Source organism: Myripristis murdjan, chromosome 15 (genome assembly GCF_902150065.1).
Source record: "Myripristis murdjan chromosome 15, fMyrMur1.1, whole genome shotgun sequence".
Classification (NCBI taxonomy): domain Eukaryota; kingdom Metazoa; phylum Chordata; class Actinopteri; order Holocentriformes; family Holocentridae; genus Myripristis; species Myripristis murdjan.
Window position 1 is genome coordinate 17903206 of NC_043994.1, and position 17897 is coordinate 17921102.

At 45.0% G+C, this 17897-nt stretch overlaps 1 protein-coding gene across 1 annotated transcript in view; it reads right to left on the reverse strand.

The window, feature by feature from the left end:
• The window catches only part of tet1 (tet methylcytosine dioxygenase 1), a 29852-nt gene that overhangs the window by 6763 nt on the left and 5192 nt on the right, over window positions 1–17897 (reverse strand). The window contains exons 3-4 of the mRNA XM_030071418.1: window positions 666–2919; window positions 393–483 (exon numbers count right to left, since the gene is read on the reverse strand). Of these exons, the coding sequence (XP_029927278.1) occupies window positions 393–483; window positions 666–2919 (2345 nt within the window). The remainder of the gene's footprint in view (window positions 1–392; window positions 484–665; window positions 2920–17897) is intronic.

Genomic DNA, 17897 nt, shown 5'->3' on the forward strand with positions numbered 1-17897 from the left:
TCAGTGAGACGATGAGGTGAGCTGTTAAACATCAGGTTGTTTTAAATAGGCTGTTATCTCGGTTGACGGGCCCCTCGTCTCAGCCCTAGGGGTTTCCTGTTTCAGCATGCTGTGTGTGTGGATGTGTGTGTCTTTGTAAGTGTATATGGTTGAGTCAGAGGGTGCACGTGTGTGTGTGTGTGTATTCAGCTAGCTCAGCGATGTTTCTTTTTAATGACAGACTCTTTGGCCAAAACCCAACCTCATTCCACTAGGCCTGTGGCTGACTACTAGTTTCTCAGAAATGTTGATAGTAAACATGCACACACACTCACACACACTCTCTCTCACACACACACACACACACACACACACACACACATGAAGCGCACACAGAGTGGTAGTCACTGTACCTGTTTTCCATCAGTTCCCTCACTGCAGCCACACTGGGTCCCGCCCCAAGGTGGGTATAGTACGGGCCCTCCTCCTTTTCAATGATTTGCTCTGTAGGGAAAAAAAAGAAGTCCAACTGGTACTGCAGCAGCTTTTCTAATGTTATCCTTCAGACAGCAGCTTGAAACAACTTCAACAACAGAAACACACTTCATATCAGGAGAAAAAAAAACAACAACTCAATGTATTTGGAAAAAATCAAACAAAACACCAGTTGGATAGCTATGACTCACCCATACACTGGCAGGAGGGAAGATCAGATAGTTTTTTGGAGGGTGTGTTGAGCAAGTTCTTGGTTGGGGTGTCCAGAAAACTCATAGGAGACTCCAGAAAGCTATGGACGCCGTTCTTGGTTGGAGTTGACTCCTCGGAGCGGTCCAGATCCCCATCAGTAGATGTGGACAAGACAGTGACGGGTCCCGACCTCTCCAGTTTGTAGTAGCTCTGCTGGCTTGGAGGAGGGGACTGCCGAGCCCCCGAGAAGCCGTTAGCCAGACCGTGGAAGCCAGCGGTGCGGCTGAGAAGGCCGGGGTTGGCTGGGCTGGTGTTTGGATCAGCACCGTGCTGCAGCCCACCGCAGGGCTGCGTTACCTGAGATAACAAACGCCTTTCACACTCCTGTCCTGGTCCCAGAGGGTGACCATTGCATGGATTGTGGTTGTGGAGTGGCCCATTTGAAAGGGACCATGGCTGGTTTTCTTGACCACGAGGGTGGTTGGTCCTTATGTGCTGCGCAGTGTTGTAGCTCTGAGTTTGCAGCCCTAGGTGCACTGTATTGTGTGTGCTGCTGTGGTGGATGAGTTGCCTCCTTTCCTCCTGAGCCTCAGCCAGGTACTTCTTCAGATCAATCTGGGCCTGGGGCAGAAACAGATTCCTCTTGTGGTGGAGCGATGCTTTCCCCTGGAGGACAACCTTTTGGTCTCTGCTTCTATATGGTGTCTTGCCGTTGGGCATGCGCTTTGAGAGGGGAGTCCTGCGGTTGATTCCCTCCTCAAGTCCCTCGCTTATCCTCTTCTTCCTAGGCTTGGAGGGGGTGGTTTTTGTTTTCTTCACGAGGGTCTTTTTGTGATTAGGGGGCAGCTGAGAGTTGTAGTTGTATTTGATGGCCGAAACAGGGGTTCCTTTGGGAGGGTTGTTCTCCGACTGCTGGCTGTGACGGGACTGTATGATGAAGGCCAGATCTAGCAGCTGAGCAGCCACCTCCTCCTCATCTCTGTTTCTCCTAATTTTACCAACAATCCTCTCTCTGTCCTCCCCAAACAACCTCTCAGGATCTTTGCTGAACTTCTTCTCCATGTCACTGGGGTCTTTATAGTTGCATTCTGACTTGACTTGCTCTGCCCTCTTGTATGGTCCTCTATCAATGTCAGAGCTGGCCTCTAAAAGGTCTTGTAGAGACAGCTTTGCAGTGGAGCCAGGCACCCGGGGGCACTGGATGACATTCCCTTGTCTGGCCACAGGAGGGCGTATGACTGATGTCTGGTGTAGTGATGAGCTGATGACCGAAACTTTGTTATAGCGGATAGCTGCTGTGGGTTTGGCCTGTTGCAGGGGTGTGTTTGTATTCGAGGTTGTAAGGGGGTCGGTAACAGAAACGGGATGTTTGATGGGCTCTGGGGTATTTTGAGGTATAGCTGCCAGTTGAGTCAAGGCCTCAATAGCAATAGCCTGATCAGAACTGAGGTTCCTCTGCTCCACCAAAGACTGCACACTTGGTAGCGAGACACCTGGAAGAGGTTCACTTTTGATAGGCTGGAGAGTCTTTTGCAGGCCGACAGGAGTGCTTTTCTGGCACAAGTCACTCTTCAAGTCCTCCGGCTCTGTTTTGACAGGGTGCAAGTCGGGTGGCTCTATTTTGAAGGAGCGAAGAATGGGAGAGCGCGAGCCGAACAGTTTCTCCTCCAGGCCCTTCCTCTCCGTGATGGAGAGGCACACCACGGCGGCCAGCGTTGACAGCGGGTCCTCGCAAACCTCCTCCTCACCACCCAGCTGTGCGGTGGTCTGTTCAGTGGCCCACACCCACGGCTCCTCAAGCTTGATCTTCTTTAGTGGAACTGACAAGTCATCTGGAGCCTTGGGTCCATTCTCAGAGCTGCCTTTAGGGATTGTAGCTATTATAGTCCTTTGAGGCTCTGCCACCACTGTAGTCCTTTGATAATGGGACCTCGGATCAGAGTGTGACCTGGCGATCATATTAGCACCGTTAGGTTTCGTCAAGTTCTCACCAGAACCATTCTGGAAAGTCACAGAAGAGCATAAGTGTTGGTTAAGTGCATTGCCGGTCTGCTCCAGCCCGGGCTCTCTCTTGATAAGTGCTGGCCATCCACCTTGGTCTGAGGCCAGGCTGTGGGTGAGCGAGTGGGTGATGAGTGGAGAGTGCGTATGAGGTATTTGGCCTTCCTCCCCCTCATCCTCCTCTGCTGCCGTATGGGTGTCTTCCATCGGTGCCTTGCCTCTGCCATTTACTGAACCACTTTCTGGAACCACCTGAGACAAAAAAGACAGAGAGAGAAAGGGAAACAGGAAGAGAGGGAAACAAAAAGAGAGATGTGACTCAACAAGCTCTGGCAGTATACAGTGATTCAGCGTGTTCTAAACAGTCACGGCACACAGCACAACAGATTGCCTCCCAGCATGCCATGAGCATGTGTTCCAGCACAGCCACTAACAAGACTGTGGAAAATATTATGGCATATGAAAACAAAGAATCTGCTTTCTATAAATCTAGCAGAAACCATCTTCTAAACAGAGCTAATAAAACACTAAACTATGTTAGTTCACAGAGAGAGGCTTCAATCAAGACTACATTCCTGCCTGAGCTGCGGAGTGTCGAGAGCCACAGCCCCACAGGTAGCTAAGAGCCAAAGAGTAAACATTTGGAGTCATGAACAGTTCATGGTTGCGTCACTGCCTGGGGGTCACTGAGGACATGTGTGCAACATGCATGTGCATGTTATATGCGGTTGTGTGTGTGTTTGTGTGTGTTTGTGTGTGTGTGTGTGTGCATGTACATACAGAATATGCGCAAACATGCATCAGTACTGTGGGTGTGTGCCTGCATGTCCATGTGTGTGCATGTGCTTATTCATGCAGATTCCCCTTGCCATGTTAGCCTGAGTGCAATGCTAAGTGAGTGATTAACCCAACAGACCTGCTGACTGCCAGCAGAGCTACAACCATCCAAAGGTCCAGAGTATTGACATATTGATCCCTCCCCTCAAAGGCCATGCTGAGTACACACCACCATAGACCCACAATGATGTCATGAGGACAGAGTCACACAGCCATGGGTCCATAAGCAAGCAAAAAAAAAAAAAAAAAATTGGAGCTCTTGTGATCAGCTGATGTCTTGGGCTCCTTTTCCCCAAATGAATAATTTGGGGAAAAGGAGAGAGAGGAAGACAGAGAAAACTGATTTATCTGGGCAAGCCCTCTGTTTTTTCCTCTACTGCAGTATGTCTAAGTAATGGAGTTTATGTGTTATATGATTAACCAACAGGAACATTGACTAATATAAGCCTAAGAGAGGCTACCCTGACACCCTGTCTAGACTTCTTGTAGAAGTTGTATTTTGGGGTAAACAAAAGCTCTCGTAGTTTTATTTTCCACCGTCCATTATGGGTGAGCATGTGATCAACTTGTGGTGTGAAGCCACCTCTTGTTTCATGATTTAACCGGCAACACATTCAAAACGAATGGCCTCGCCTTTAGCAGTGGAAGACTGATTAATAAAATGTTGCTGTGTGGCAAAGATGAAAACCCAGCACAGTGTGCCAAGAATCAGCTGACAAAAGGATCTAAAAGTTGTTTACAGAAGCCAGAGGGTGTGTGTCCATTTGTGAAAGTGGTGTGTGTGTACTGTATCAGGGTGTGCTTCTGTATGTACATGCACATGTGTGTGTGACACACATGCCGTTTTCACACTAATGAACTAGAATAGCTGCAGGGGAGCTGGAGATATGTGGATGTCAGCCTCTTCATGACTTTGTTTACCTCGTCTGAACTCCCATTCAACTCCACAACTTTCTTTATGCATTTCGCAATACACTCCAGAGCAGGAGGCGCACACTGTGCTGCATCCAAACGGGCAGATTGAGATTAAGCAGCATCAATACTTCAGTACAAAACCAGACTGCTCTAAATCCACAAACCAAACACAGAGTGTTGACCATTTGAGTGTCAATTACACATTGATGACTCTTCTCAATGTTGCTCTTGCTCTTTCCATTAGATTGACATTAGACACTGCTGTTGTAATACTAATACACCTTAGAATACATCTAAAAACAGAATTTACAAAGGGTTTACACATAAACATAACAAATAACAGAGCACATGGAATGTAAATGAATAAGACAATGGACAAATAAGAAAAAGTGAGATTAGGCAGATCAGGCAGGTTGTTTCACAATCAAGGGGTTGAATGTCTACTGAGCTGTGGTTGAGGCTAAGGAACCATCAGTCGAGATCTGACAGGACTTCAGACTGCCCTCCTCCACCGAAAGTTCTACGATCTTAATCATCAGTGCTTTCTATATTGCTGCACGGCTCAGCTTTGTACAAACCCACAGAAATTTATTTCAAATTTTAGTGCAGATACCAAGGTTTCCAAAGATACCAAATACGCCCTGCTTGATTACAGGGAAATGTATATAAGTGATGCACAAATCATTGAGAGATTTTATATTTGATGTAATGGTGCTGCCATAAAAACATGGCATTTTGGGTTTGAATACTTTCCTCAAGATGTAGCTTCAATGAAGCACTGCAACCAGCAGATACAGAATATGTTTCTGACATTGTCGTACAGTGTGGAAAACATGTTTATTACTAACTTTGAAGTTAGTTAAGGGGAAATTTGAGAAAATCAAGCATAAAGGGGTTAACACAAATCTCAAAAGTTAGATTGCTGTTGAAAACCACACCAGAGTTTCTCACCACCATTGTCATGTTCCCAGACAGTCTGTTTGTCTGTTTCTGAAGCTGGAAGGACCAGATAAAATAATATCAGATTTGCTGTCAGTAAGTCTCACAGTGACATCCACCACTTAACGAATGCAGGGTCAAGTGCTGAGGAGGGGCATGTACGGTGAAAAAAGTAGCGGCCTGAGAATTGAGCCATGTGGAAACCTACATGTAATGAGGGCTGAAGAGCAGCACGAGTCGTCACTGGTGATGGAGAAGATTTGTTTAGAAAAGTAGGAGCTGAAGCAGTCTGAGGCAGCCACTCCAGAGCTAAAAGCATCCAATTAAAGTTGGAAGACTGACAGTTGTTGAAGGCTGCACTGAGGTCTAAGAGGATTAAAATTCAGCCATCTCCTGCATCTGCTGTTAAAGAAGGTTGAGAGATGTTACTTACTTTAAAGGGGGTTGTGTCTGTGCGATGTAAAGATTTAAATTCCTTAAAAAGTTGTTTAAAAGTGATATCAACAGCAAAAAAATACTATAAACTTTGATAATAGTGTAGGAGATTGGCTTAAATTTATTGAGGGATGATGGTTCAAGGTTGCTTCTCTTAAAGGAAAAATCTATCCATTGATATCCTTATCCGTATTTTTTTTATGGTAACAATCGGTGATAATCATTGCATTCCATGTTATTTTGCAACACAAAGTTGTCATTTACTTTTTTTGGTGCACCAACCTTCCTGACCATGCCTTGTGCACAATTCCCAGAATGAGTTTTGACAAGCCTGAGAGAATGGGGTGTGATCTTGCTTTTAGCTGATGGTTACACATGTAAGTGGAGAGAGAGAGAGAAAGAGAGAGAGAGCACACATCGGCAATAGCTGAGTCAGAGTTTTTCCAGTTCAAACAAAGTGAGAATCAAAACATTGCATTATGGACCATTTCTGTTAATGTCAGCGAAGAAATTGGTTATCTCTGCCCCATCACTAATGGATTTGTACTTCACTGATCAAACGTCTGTGTAAACTAGTGGGTCTAGAAAGCAGCTTTTTTCTCTGTATTTCTGAGGGACTAAATCCTGACTTTCACCATTCCTGTTTTCTCCTATTGAACTCAGTTGTGGCCGCACTAGAAATTTCAATGCAATGAGACGTTGTGCATGTGTGACCAATTATCCATGGGAATACAAAAACCCCAACATTAAATATTTTAGTGGGCTTTTCCCTCAAGGAGAGGTTAAACTATTGCATGTTTCAAAATGGAAGGGAAAGTACCAGGGGCCAGAATCAATATTTTCACTGATGTGGTGTTCCTTATCCCTCTCTGATCCATCTCACATCACTTGACTCTCCACTGCTGTTGGGATTTTGCTTTACTACTAGAATCACGCCGCTGATGCAACAGATTGTTGGAGCGCAGGCTGAGGCAATACTGAAGCTGCTGCTGCAACTGGCTAGGATACCCTCTCCACATACCATGTGGAAATGGGCCACCCTGATGTTCAAATGAGAGACAGAGAGAAAGAGGGGAAGAGATGGGGAGGCGGGGGGGCGGGGGTGGGGGGTTTGAGAGAGAGTGAGGGAGAGAGAGGGGGGAAAAGGCAGTGTGTCTGTCACAATAACCTGCTTTCAATGACAAAGCAAGCACTGGCTGGTTTCCAGCACTGCACCAGACACGTGTGTGTGTGTGTGTGTGTGTGTCCATTTGTGCTCTTGTGTGCGCACACATTTGTTCACCAAGTGTTCAAGATCCAAAGCTGACATCAAAGTGCTGCCTGTTTTTAATTCTGATACATTTTAGCCTCTTGATAAGGAAAAGCCTGATGCAGGATGTGAATACAGAATCATGTGCTCTCATTTTGCCATTGGGTCTGTGGAGAGGCCGGGTCTGTGATGTGTTAGGGCTGCGTCTTTGTGCTCTGCTTGTTGTGTCTGCCTCAGGGCCTCCAAATGACTTGCTGGACTTCATGGTATTGTACTGAGAAAAGCTTTCTTTTGCGAGCACACAGTTCCCTCTCTCTCTCTCTCTCTCCCCTCTCTCTCTCTCACACACACACACCTCCTGCTCATGTCAAAGCCATAAAGACCAACAGAAAACAGACTACAGTAGCTACAGTTAAGAGTGAGTCCTTTACACACACACACACACACACACACACACACACACTCATACACACACAGAGACCTACCCTAGCAACAGAAGTGTGACTGCCGCTTGAATCCTAACAACGCTCTAAAGAAAGATGTGTTTCCAAGGAAGTTCCAAGCAGGGAGTATCCATCCCTAACTCCCCATCAAAGACACAACCAGACACACACACACACACACACACATACACACATTAATACACACCTGAATTTGTGACTTGTCTTCAACTGAACTAATCCAACAGAAAACAGGTCGCTCCACATTCACTGCCATTTCATTGTTGAGGTCAAAGTTTTTGCCTGACTGCTTAGCCTGCACCGACACAAAACAACACTTAAATCGTAAAGGAGGAAAAAAAAAACAAAAACAACAAAAACTTTTGACTGTGCTCCTCTTGCTCACTTCATGGCCTCGCAGAAATCAGACGCCGTTAGGATCTCTGTCGCACAGCGCGGAGTGGTGCTGTTAAGATAAAACCATGAAAAAGCATGCTTCCTTCCTGGCTGCGAGCGTACGTGTTTTCTGTTGTGTGTGTTTTCTCTGATCATGTGTGAGAATTTGCCTCATTCATAGTGCGCACTTTTCCTGTCTGCTCTCTGAGCTCAACATCACACGCTCCACACTACATAAAACAGAAGACGGTGGCAGAGCAGGCTTTATATCTGGCAATAAACCTAATCAACTTGGAAGTATTACTAAGACTCCCACATGCCCACAGAACTCACAGTACCCCCGCATGAATCAGAGCTCAATCAACTGTAAAATTATACAGATCGGGACTACACCACTAATGGGGAGACCTTTTCTACTAACCGCACAATAATAATACCATTACCACTGCAGCCAAACAAGTAAAGCCTTCCAAATTACAAGTTACAACCCAAGGATTACAAGCACTCCACTTCTCTGCTAAACCACAGTCAGAAAACAGCAGGTGCAGAAATATGGCTGTCCAAAACACTGCAAGAAAGAAAAAGGGGAAGCACAAGGGCTCTTCATACACCACAGCGGCTAAAAAAGACATGCAAGGGGGGAAAAAGGAGAGGGGTGTCTGTTACCGTGGAAACTGTCCTCTTTGTTGCTGATTTGGCCACGTCCTTGTAACCCACCTGGAAAAGACAAGCCAAACACACACACAAACAGACGCCGAGCTCCTCAGTGATTCAGTGGGACCAATAACAACATCAGTTTCCAAATAAAGCGCTCTGGCACCGCTAAACCCAGAGCAGCAGAGCGAGAGACAGCGCAGGATAACCTCTAGATGAGCTCTACTGTAGCTGACCCATCTGCAGCTAGACAATAGACCCCGGGGTGAACGCTCCGGCTGCCTTTACCTTGTCTGTCCTCGGAGGAAGCCCCTCCAGTTTAGGAAGCATATCCCTAAAAGGTATTGGTGGCCATCTTGCTTTGCTTCCTTCAGCCTCAAAAGAATAGCTGGCTACAGTAGCCGAGTGCAGGGCAAGCTCCCGGGTATCATGACTAGGGCGACTGTGAGTCGCTGTAGCAAAGTGCTGCTACAGCAGACGCGCACACACTCACAGCAGACACACAGACATACAGACACACACACATATGGGATGCCTTTCGCAGACGCAGACAGAGCCTCATCAGCCAATGGCGTGAGGCCCTTAGCGGCTTGTAAATTATCTTCCATGCCTAGACTCTCCTAAACAAAGGATCCCCTATGTGGGCTTTTTACTCCAGCCCTACGCACATGGATTGGAGAGAAGCCGTGGAGTGGATTCGGCGCGCAGGCTGGATCTGGACCACAGGAAGTTGACGGGGGGACTGAGTTCAGTCACAGATATTAACCCCTCATGTGGCCCAGCAACAAAATTTGGGTCTCAGTTTGGGTCTTAATATTTAGATCATTTCTGAATCACTGGTTTGTGAGAAACGTATTTTGAATGTTATTATCTTGTAGCCTAGGGCTGCAACTAATGACTGTTTTGATTGTCAGTTAATCTTTTGATTTTTTCAATTAACAGATTAAATATGTAGTGTATAATGTGTCAAAAATAATGACATAAGAAGTCAGCAGAGCACAAAATTATGTCTTCAAATTGCTTCCTTAGTCTGACTAGCAATGAAAAAACAAAAACAAAGTATTAATTTTATAGTGATATGAATTTAGGAAAGTAAGCAAATCTTAGCATCTTAGAGATCTTGGTGAAGCTGAACTGATTAATTCTCTATTGTTGCACCATTAGTGCCGCATTGTTTCAAATACTACATGCCACTATGGATATCTATACCTAACAAACTAGGCAGACTTTGAGGGCAGTAATAGCCTCCTGGAAAAGTAAGCTTGTGGCCAAAAGGCTGGCAAGTTGAATCCCCTGAGGCAGCAGGAAAAGTGCACCTGGGCAAGGAAAATTTATTAGAAAGGGATGTCTCCTCCCCCCATAAATACTGCTAAAGTGTGACACTTATCCTCCTGCTGTTCCAGACTGCGGCTCTGCTCTCAGGTGTGATTCCCTCCGTGTGCTGATGTAAACATAAATAATTTTCTGAATGAGCAACCATAATACATAATGCTTAAAAAACTCATCATGTCTACAAAGGGTTGAAAAGCAAAACAATGCACCAGAAAGAAATACTGTTTATTTCCAGGGGCAAAGATTATCTATTATCATTTTTTTTAATGAAGTGCTGCTGTCAGTCTAATAACAGAAATACAGGCAGAGATGCCATGTCACTGTCCTCAGATCAAAATGTGCAGCAGCATCTGCACAGCAGCAGCACACAGCAACTGTGCCGCAGCACCTCTGTGCAGGCTGTGGGAGTCTGTGGAAGGAAATGGAAAAGGGATGTTCGCATCATCCATCCCATTTGTTCTCTCGCTGTCTCATCAGCCACTCCTCCCAATCACTCTCATCCATCCCTGATGCTTTTTTTCCTCCTTCTAAATCATTCCCTGAGGAAAGGCTGCGGTCAGAAAAAAGAGAAAGAGAGAAAAAGAGGAAGACAAAGAGAGACCAAGAGAGAAATTTTACAAGAGAGCAAAGTACTCCCTCCTTTTAAAGACAACCATGTGGCCGTGAGGCTGAGGTCACACCAGGACAAAGGAACAAATGAAGGCAGCCTGCGCCAGTGCCTGTCTGTAACACTCCAGTAACCAACCTCAGGCATGTGTGTGTGACTGTGCACACAGAGAGCAACGCAGCTTAATTCAGGCACAACAACGCAAGGCATATCAGTGCACTGTTACAAATGCCATTCGTCAGACATCACGATGAACAAAACAAATGCACATGCATGTCAAATCATGAGAGATACTATCATTACTGAGGGATCTAGCTCTATGCCCTGTCAAATCTCAAGAGATAGCCATAGCATTACATCTAATATGTCTGTATTATAGCCAAAGCATCACAATCAAATATATATTATATAATGTACTAAAAGACATCATTTGTTTACTGTATCGCTGGCTAGGGAGATAGGTGACCATTTAGCCCACATCTAGCTAACTATCTAATTTATATATGTGTATGTGTGTGGCAGGTGAGTGTAATCACCTGCCACATAAGACTAATGCATTACAAACAATACTTTAGACCTAAATCTCTATTATGCACTGGCATATGTGTGATGAACTGGAACCACCTTCATCACCAAAACAAATAAATCAATAAGAAATAAACAACAGCACTTTCTGCAGTCCCATGTATTGTCTGCAACTAAAACACAAAGCACACTTCTTTAGGGCATTTGTTACCGTTTATACCTGTCTAAACATGCATAATTCAACGCTTCACTCCTGAAACTGAATAAACATTCCCTGACCTACAAAAACAACATATGGACCATATGTGCTGTAGCATGCATTGGAGCCACTGTGGATCTGTGCATGTTCTGTACTTGTCTTAGATTGTTGTGTTACCACTGTTTTATAAAAGCAACAAGCCACTGAGTCCAGTGCTTGCAGAACAGCTGAGAGGATTTTCAACACCCTGCTTTATCTTTATCTCTACCTGCATATCTTACCTGTTCAAAATGATCACAGGAGGTGTCTCCCATATTAACTGCACACGTATGACTGTAATCCTTGTCCTGGGCTACAGCTAAAACATCTTGGAGGTTCTGTTGACACAGGGTTTGAGCAGCAGAGGACATCATAAAAAATTACTCCAAATGCACCCAACACTCACCCAGTTGGTGGGAGCAAATTCGTTGTGGTGGTTACGGCTGTGAATATGAGCTGTCAGAGGCAGTCTAGCAGGTTTGACTTTTTACGCTTAAGTCTCGCAACTGGACTGACAAACAGGTTACACTTGCCAAATGCACACACACACACACACACACACACACACAAACACAAATAATCTGCATAGGATGCACACCCACCAACCGCCACCTGGAAGCATGTACTTCTTCTGAATAACCAAGAATGGGTGTGTGCTGTTGAAGCACATGTGCAGTCACCATTATTAGTTCATTAGAGTGGACTGGCGTGGGTTTTAAGTCCAATAACAAACCACACAAATGAAGGACTGTATGAGTTGAGAGGATAAATAGAAACATAAAAGTCAGATTGTATTTAAAACATAAATGTACTGAAACAATTCATAGTTCTTTTGTCTGTATGTTAGCTCTACACTCTTGGACTGAAAACAGCATTTGATCCACTGGTATTAAGGAAGGTATCAGTTTGTTGAAGACAGGCAAAAACTATTCTACTCAATTAAGTTACATCTAGTCCACCTCTTTGGTAAAGACATGTTGCTTGTACACTGCATTGAGTCAGAGCGTAGTCGCTCTGTGCTCCTGATGTATCTCACTCCTCAAATCATTACTTCTCCTGTAGCTGCTCAACTCCTTCCTAAAATACTCTACATGTATTAACAATATTCCACTGCACCCCTAATTGCTGGCTTTAAAAGTGTCCCATATGTTTACACTTTAACGAGCTGCCCAGCTCTCGTTAGGTGTAAGTAGTCTGGACATTAATCATCCTAAGCGCTGTGAGCATGCGAGGTAAAGCAAGTCCTTCTGCAGCACAGCCGTAAAGTCGCTCATACACATCTGGAGATGCAGAGCGGCCCAGCGCTGGAGCTGCGCCAGATGCATTCGATGCCAATAGTTGTCAGTGCTGCAATTATTGTCAACAGTAACGCAAATTTGTCTCTCATTTGTATGGAAAAACTACAATGGTTTGTGTCAGCGTCTGTCTTGACGGAGAGCAGACATTCAACTTTTATATATATTCATGTATGTGTATATATATATGTGAGTTTCTCCTCCTCTGCTGCCTCTAATAGCTCACCCTATTACCCATTCCTTCTGTTCGTCAGAGCTTTGGCTCCCTACCTTGCAGGCTCACCGAGAGGTGCTCTCTAATGTGGCCGTCGCAGTGTCAGTGGTGGAAAAAGCTGGCTGTACTGCCCCATGCAGAGATGGGGATTGGGTGGTGCTGGGGTGAGTGGTGACAACCATGGGAAAATGGGAAAACATGATTCCATGCTTGGATCTGTCCCCATCCAGCCATCCAATCCACACACACGTACACATATTTAAAGAAAAACACACAAATATACACTGCCTGTCAAAGCCCAAAAGACTAACAAAAAAATTACACTACAGTAGCAAGGGTCTGAAAGCTTCACAAACCTTGAAACCTGCACATGTGCACAAACACACAGATGCACACACAAGCAAAGCCAGACCAAGGCAGTATGAAAGCTGATTTTCCTTGAAGAGGACCTTGAAGCCATAAAACTGTGTTACCTGAGAGGAGGCAGCAGTGTGGATGGTTCATATTGAGTAGACTCCCGGGGCAGATCATACTACATATTGCACGCTATACACACTTTTTTTCCCCCAAACTAACACATCTGTGGACTGAGAACTTTGGTTAAGTACATACAGCCGCTCCTTCCTGCACTCTCTCCTAAACACTCTCTACCTCCTCAACACCCCCACACATACCCAAACCAAAACATACACACACAAAAACTCACACACACATCCACATTTGTAGCCGTTGTACTTCCTGTATGAACAGCTTGCAATCCATTTGTGAGGCTATTTTAGGGACATACAATGGGCTCACATTAAAAAAAAAAAAATCCATTTCACACACATAAACACAGAGTGTTTTGCATAACACACTATGGTCCTACTCTTGGAAGGAAATCTTCACCACATAATACCACACCCGAAACCCACATGGACTCAATTTAAGTCTGTCAGTGGTTGGTCAGCATGATTAGGTAGTGGGCCACTCTTTTCTCTCACACAGAGTAGCAATACATCCTATATTCTCCATTATGTCTCCATTATGGGTTGCATACTGTAAAATATATAAAGACTTTGTGTCACTAATCAGTAGTTATTATGACAAAAACCTGCATGGGTAGGGGAAATATCTCACTGATTCAAGGTTTGCACATTCTTTAATGTTGTTACACTTCTAATTTGACTTTTCATCTTTATAACTATGTTTTTGGTTAACGTGTGCAATACCAATTTCCATGCAAATGCATAATAAAATACGAACTTAACTTATCTTGGTTCTGTGGTGGTGAGTGCCTGCAGTCACTAGAAATATGGTAATCCTGCTCAGTGAAAAATGCGGTTCACCTTAGAGCAACTGTGTCCATCAGTTTATGTCAACAATGACACATAAATACACACACAAACACACAGACACACACTCACACAATAGCCCACGGTACACACGGGAGCGCTGGGGCCCCAGAGCTGCTCACAATGAAACAGGAAAAGGCTTTACTTCAAGTTTGCGCTAACGTACTCCAACATGCTGAGTTAGCACATTGGCCATATGACTGCACGTGCGTATGCATGCGCAGATGCACGTGCACACACACGCACACACACACAGACACACAAACACACACATGTGTGTGTGCCCATGTACACAGGGTACACACACACACACACACATACACACACAAGTGGTGCATTAGAGTGTGACTGCATATAGTGCCCTCTGTGACAGCACCAGACAGGGCAGAGGGGATAAAGAATGATGAACAAAGAGAAAACCGGATAAGCCAAAGGAATTAGCAAGGCAATGAATTCATTTACAACTAATTTGTTAGCATTCTAGCTCTGGGGAATGTTAACAAAAAAGATGAGAGGCAGGCTTCAGGCTTCAGGCTTCAGGTGTAAGCTATATTCTAGACGCTTGTTTGGAGTTTGATGCATGAATAAGCTCGAATTTCTCCAGAAGTGGGCCATTGTGTGCCCTTGGTAGGATTTGAGTGGCATTTCTTTTGGGGGGCAAAGTGAAGATTTCTTTTCACCCAGAGAAACCAAGTGGCACGACTTCAAAGCTTATCCAGGACTTATCCAGGAGCCAGTCAGGGCACAGCACTAACTCACAGATGCAAAGAGCTTCAGACGGCTCAGGAGCAGAGCATTAGTAGTATCAAAGTTTAGCTCTGAGGATATCTACTTGGATGATATCATAAGATACCAGCAGTTTCTGTGTGTTTTTGTGGTTGAGGACACAGGACTGTAAGTGACTGGCAGCCCTGTGTGAATGGAGGTAAACTGGCAGGATTTGAGTGGAGCACAGCAGGGTGTTCAAAGCCAGAGTTCCCCTCATTAAATCACTGTCACTGGGTGGATGTAATGGGCACAGGCTTAGCCATACATCTGCTTTAATGTATGTAGTGTAGTGGGCTGCGGTAAAATAACTGAACCCCAAATCATTTGAAATAGACGTTTCCCTCTGTCCATAGAGCCTTTTGCTGGGCCACTCCCAAAACCTGCAGTTATTACAGATAACTACCTCATGGGCTTGCTTTAAGTTTTGCTTGGCCTGGACTAAGCTCACAAAAAAGTGCAAAAGTTACCCTAATAAGAGGTGAGCCCCTGCAATAAAATGCGTCTGTGCAGAGAAAGAAGAGAAGGCTGAGAAGAAAGAGTAGGCTAAATCACAATGGACTCTGCTCGGTCATACTGAGTTGGCTGTTAAAACATTTGTAATGCCTCTGACATTTCACGATTTCCGCGTCCTCCTCGCTACTTTCAGCCCCCTTCTGTCCCACACATGTTCACATGACGAAGAGAGAAAAATAGAGAAAGCGTGCATGTGCGTGTGTCCTTGAGCTCATTGCCAGCCTGCCCACACGCACTGACGGGGGGAACCTGTCCTCAATTTTATAAAAGATACAGAATTTATCACCCTTTCACAGTGAAAATGATGTATAAGTGAGATAAACCAAAACCCGTCATGGTTCATGCTCATTAGCTACAAAGTATAGAGCTGTGTTGTCAATAGGCAATTTTAAATAAAGATTTTATCTACCTTGTAAAAGCTCAAATGATTCTGAATAATGCTGAAATAACCTATTCACAAACATGCAATTAGGAATTTCAGCAAATGCACTTCCATATGTTGCTGTTATCATGCACGTCATTCAAAGCATTCTCCCTTGCCATTGGTTATCTTTAGTTGGAGGAAGTGTGGACCAACAGAATGAACGGGGTGGTTCATGAGGAGGTCAGCATTATTTGTTGAGGATATCCTGCCTCACTGGAGCAACACAGCCCTGTGGAGCTCAGACTAGAATGAGACAAGTTGCTTTGCATCTGACATAAATGAAATTAGCTCCAAATCTATTGCTTTTCTTCACTTATTTCATGACAAATACAATTTTCAGATTCTATTAGACTAAATGACTTGTTAATGCAGATACTTTGTGCAGTGGAGAAGGCGGCCACACGTCACAGACAGCTTAGCCCACCCCTGACCTACTACGTGTGGGATAACCTACCTAGTGTAACCTAATTACCTGGACGCAGGTTAGTGAGTTCAAAGGCTTAAACCCATAGTAGTGCGTGTGTAGCACAGTTATCTCCACTGATCCTCATTAGAACCCTGACAATACTCCATCAGCAAACTGTGGCGGGTCAAAGGTTAGCACCAGACAATGGGGTCGCCATAGTAACCATCAGCGCACTACAGACCTCCATTACTAGGTCTGATGGGGGTGGGGGGGGGGGGGGGGGGGGGGCAGAGCTCAGAGCCTGGGCGAACGAGAGCATCTGCTGGGACACATAAGTCTCACTTCACATTAATCCGGTTTTAAAGGTGTAAGGCTGTCATGTTGTATGGTGAGCTATGAGCAGTGTAAAACCTAACATGCAATATACAGTTGCCAACACACACACACACACACACACACACACACACACACACACACACGCACAGACACTGACTTGCACGTACAGACACACACACACAGACACACGCAGTTTTGACTATCTGATCTGTTGTGCTGTGTTTGTATTCTGCGCCAACAGTGCCAAGGCAAACATTCACCGCTGGATACTTAGGGCTGCCGGCCCTCCCTACCAGCCAAGAGAGTGCTGTTTGCGGGATCGGCGAGCGTTTGCTGACACATTTGTTATCTCAACTGGCCTACTCCTCTGCCAAGTGCACTGCAGCAGAACAAGGAGGACCGGGAGAAGTGCAGGAGATGAATGAGCTCGTGTTGGGGTGGGGGTGGGGGGGTTTAGCTCACTGGGAGCATGTGAGTTACTATTCATAGACATAGTATAGTATCAACACTGCAGTGGTATTGTACTGAACTGGATGTTTTCATGGCAAGCAAAACGTGAAACAGTCAGTTATGTAGCCTACAGCTCTAAACAAGTCTGGACTATTTCACTCAATTTCATGATTTGGAGGCTTTGGTCCTTTTTGCACTACGGTGTATTGATTTTGGTGTGTGTGCATGCATGTATATGTGTCTGTATGCTTGTGTGTATGCATGTGTGTGTGTGTGTTCAGGGCCAAGTCTCAGCCTTGTCCCCGCTGTTCAGTACAAGGTGAGGCCACGAGGGGGCTGTCAAGCCTGAGGGAAACCAGGCAGGTTTGGAGTGAATCCTCCCTCACTGTGTCCGTTCCATATAGCTCTTCACTTTCTTACAAAATATACAGACACACATGCACCATGGAAGCCTTCGGGCTTCATCTTCATAGCCACACCAGCTGTGGCAGCTCACTGACAGAAAAGGGAAGTGAGCCCACGTCATTAAACTGATTTTTTTGGCCACAGCCTGTTTTTCACAATCTCAAAAGGATGATGGGAACGTCTGTAAGAAGGGTGTGTGAGCTTGATGACTGAGACAGGCTGGTAAGCCAATATGCCAACATATTACTCACACTGAATACACAAACTAAAAAAAATACACACAAGACAACATTGTGGTTCTCTAGTTGTACAATGAAATACATGACAACAGCTAACCTTGCTCTACCTGTTCCCAATTTCAAATAAAGTCTAGGGGTGATGTTTGGGACATGACCTATAGCTCAGCAAGATATTAGCTGTCCTGACAGTGGTAGCTTTCAGCAACAAGAGCAAACTCCGCCCCTGCAGTCACACACACACACACACACACACACACACACACACACACACACACAACC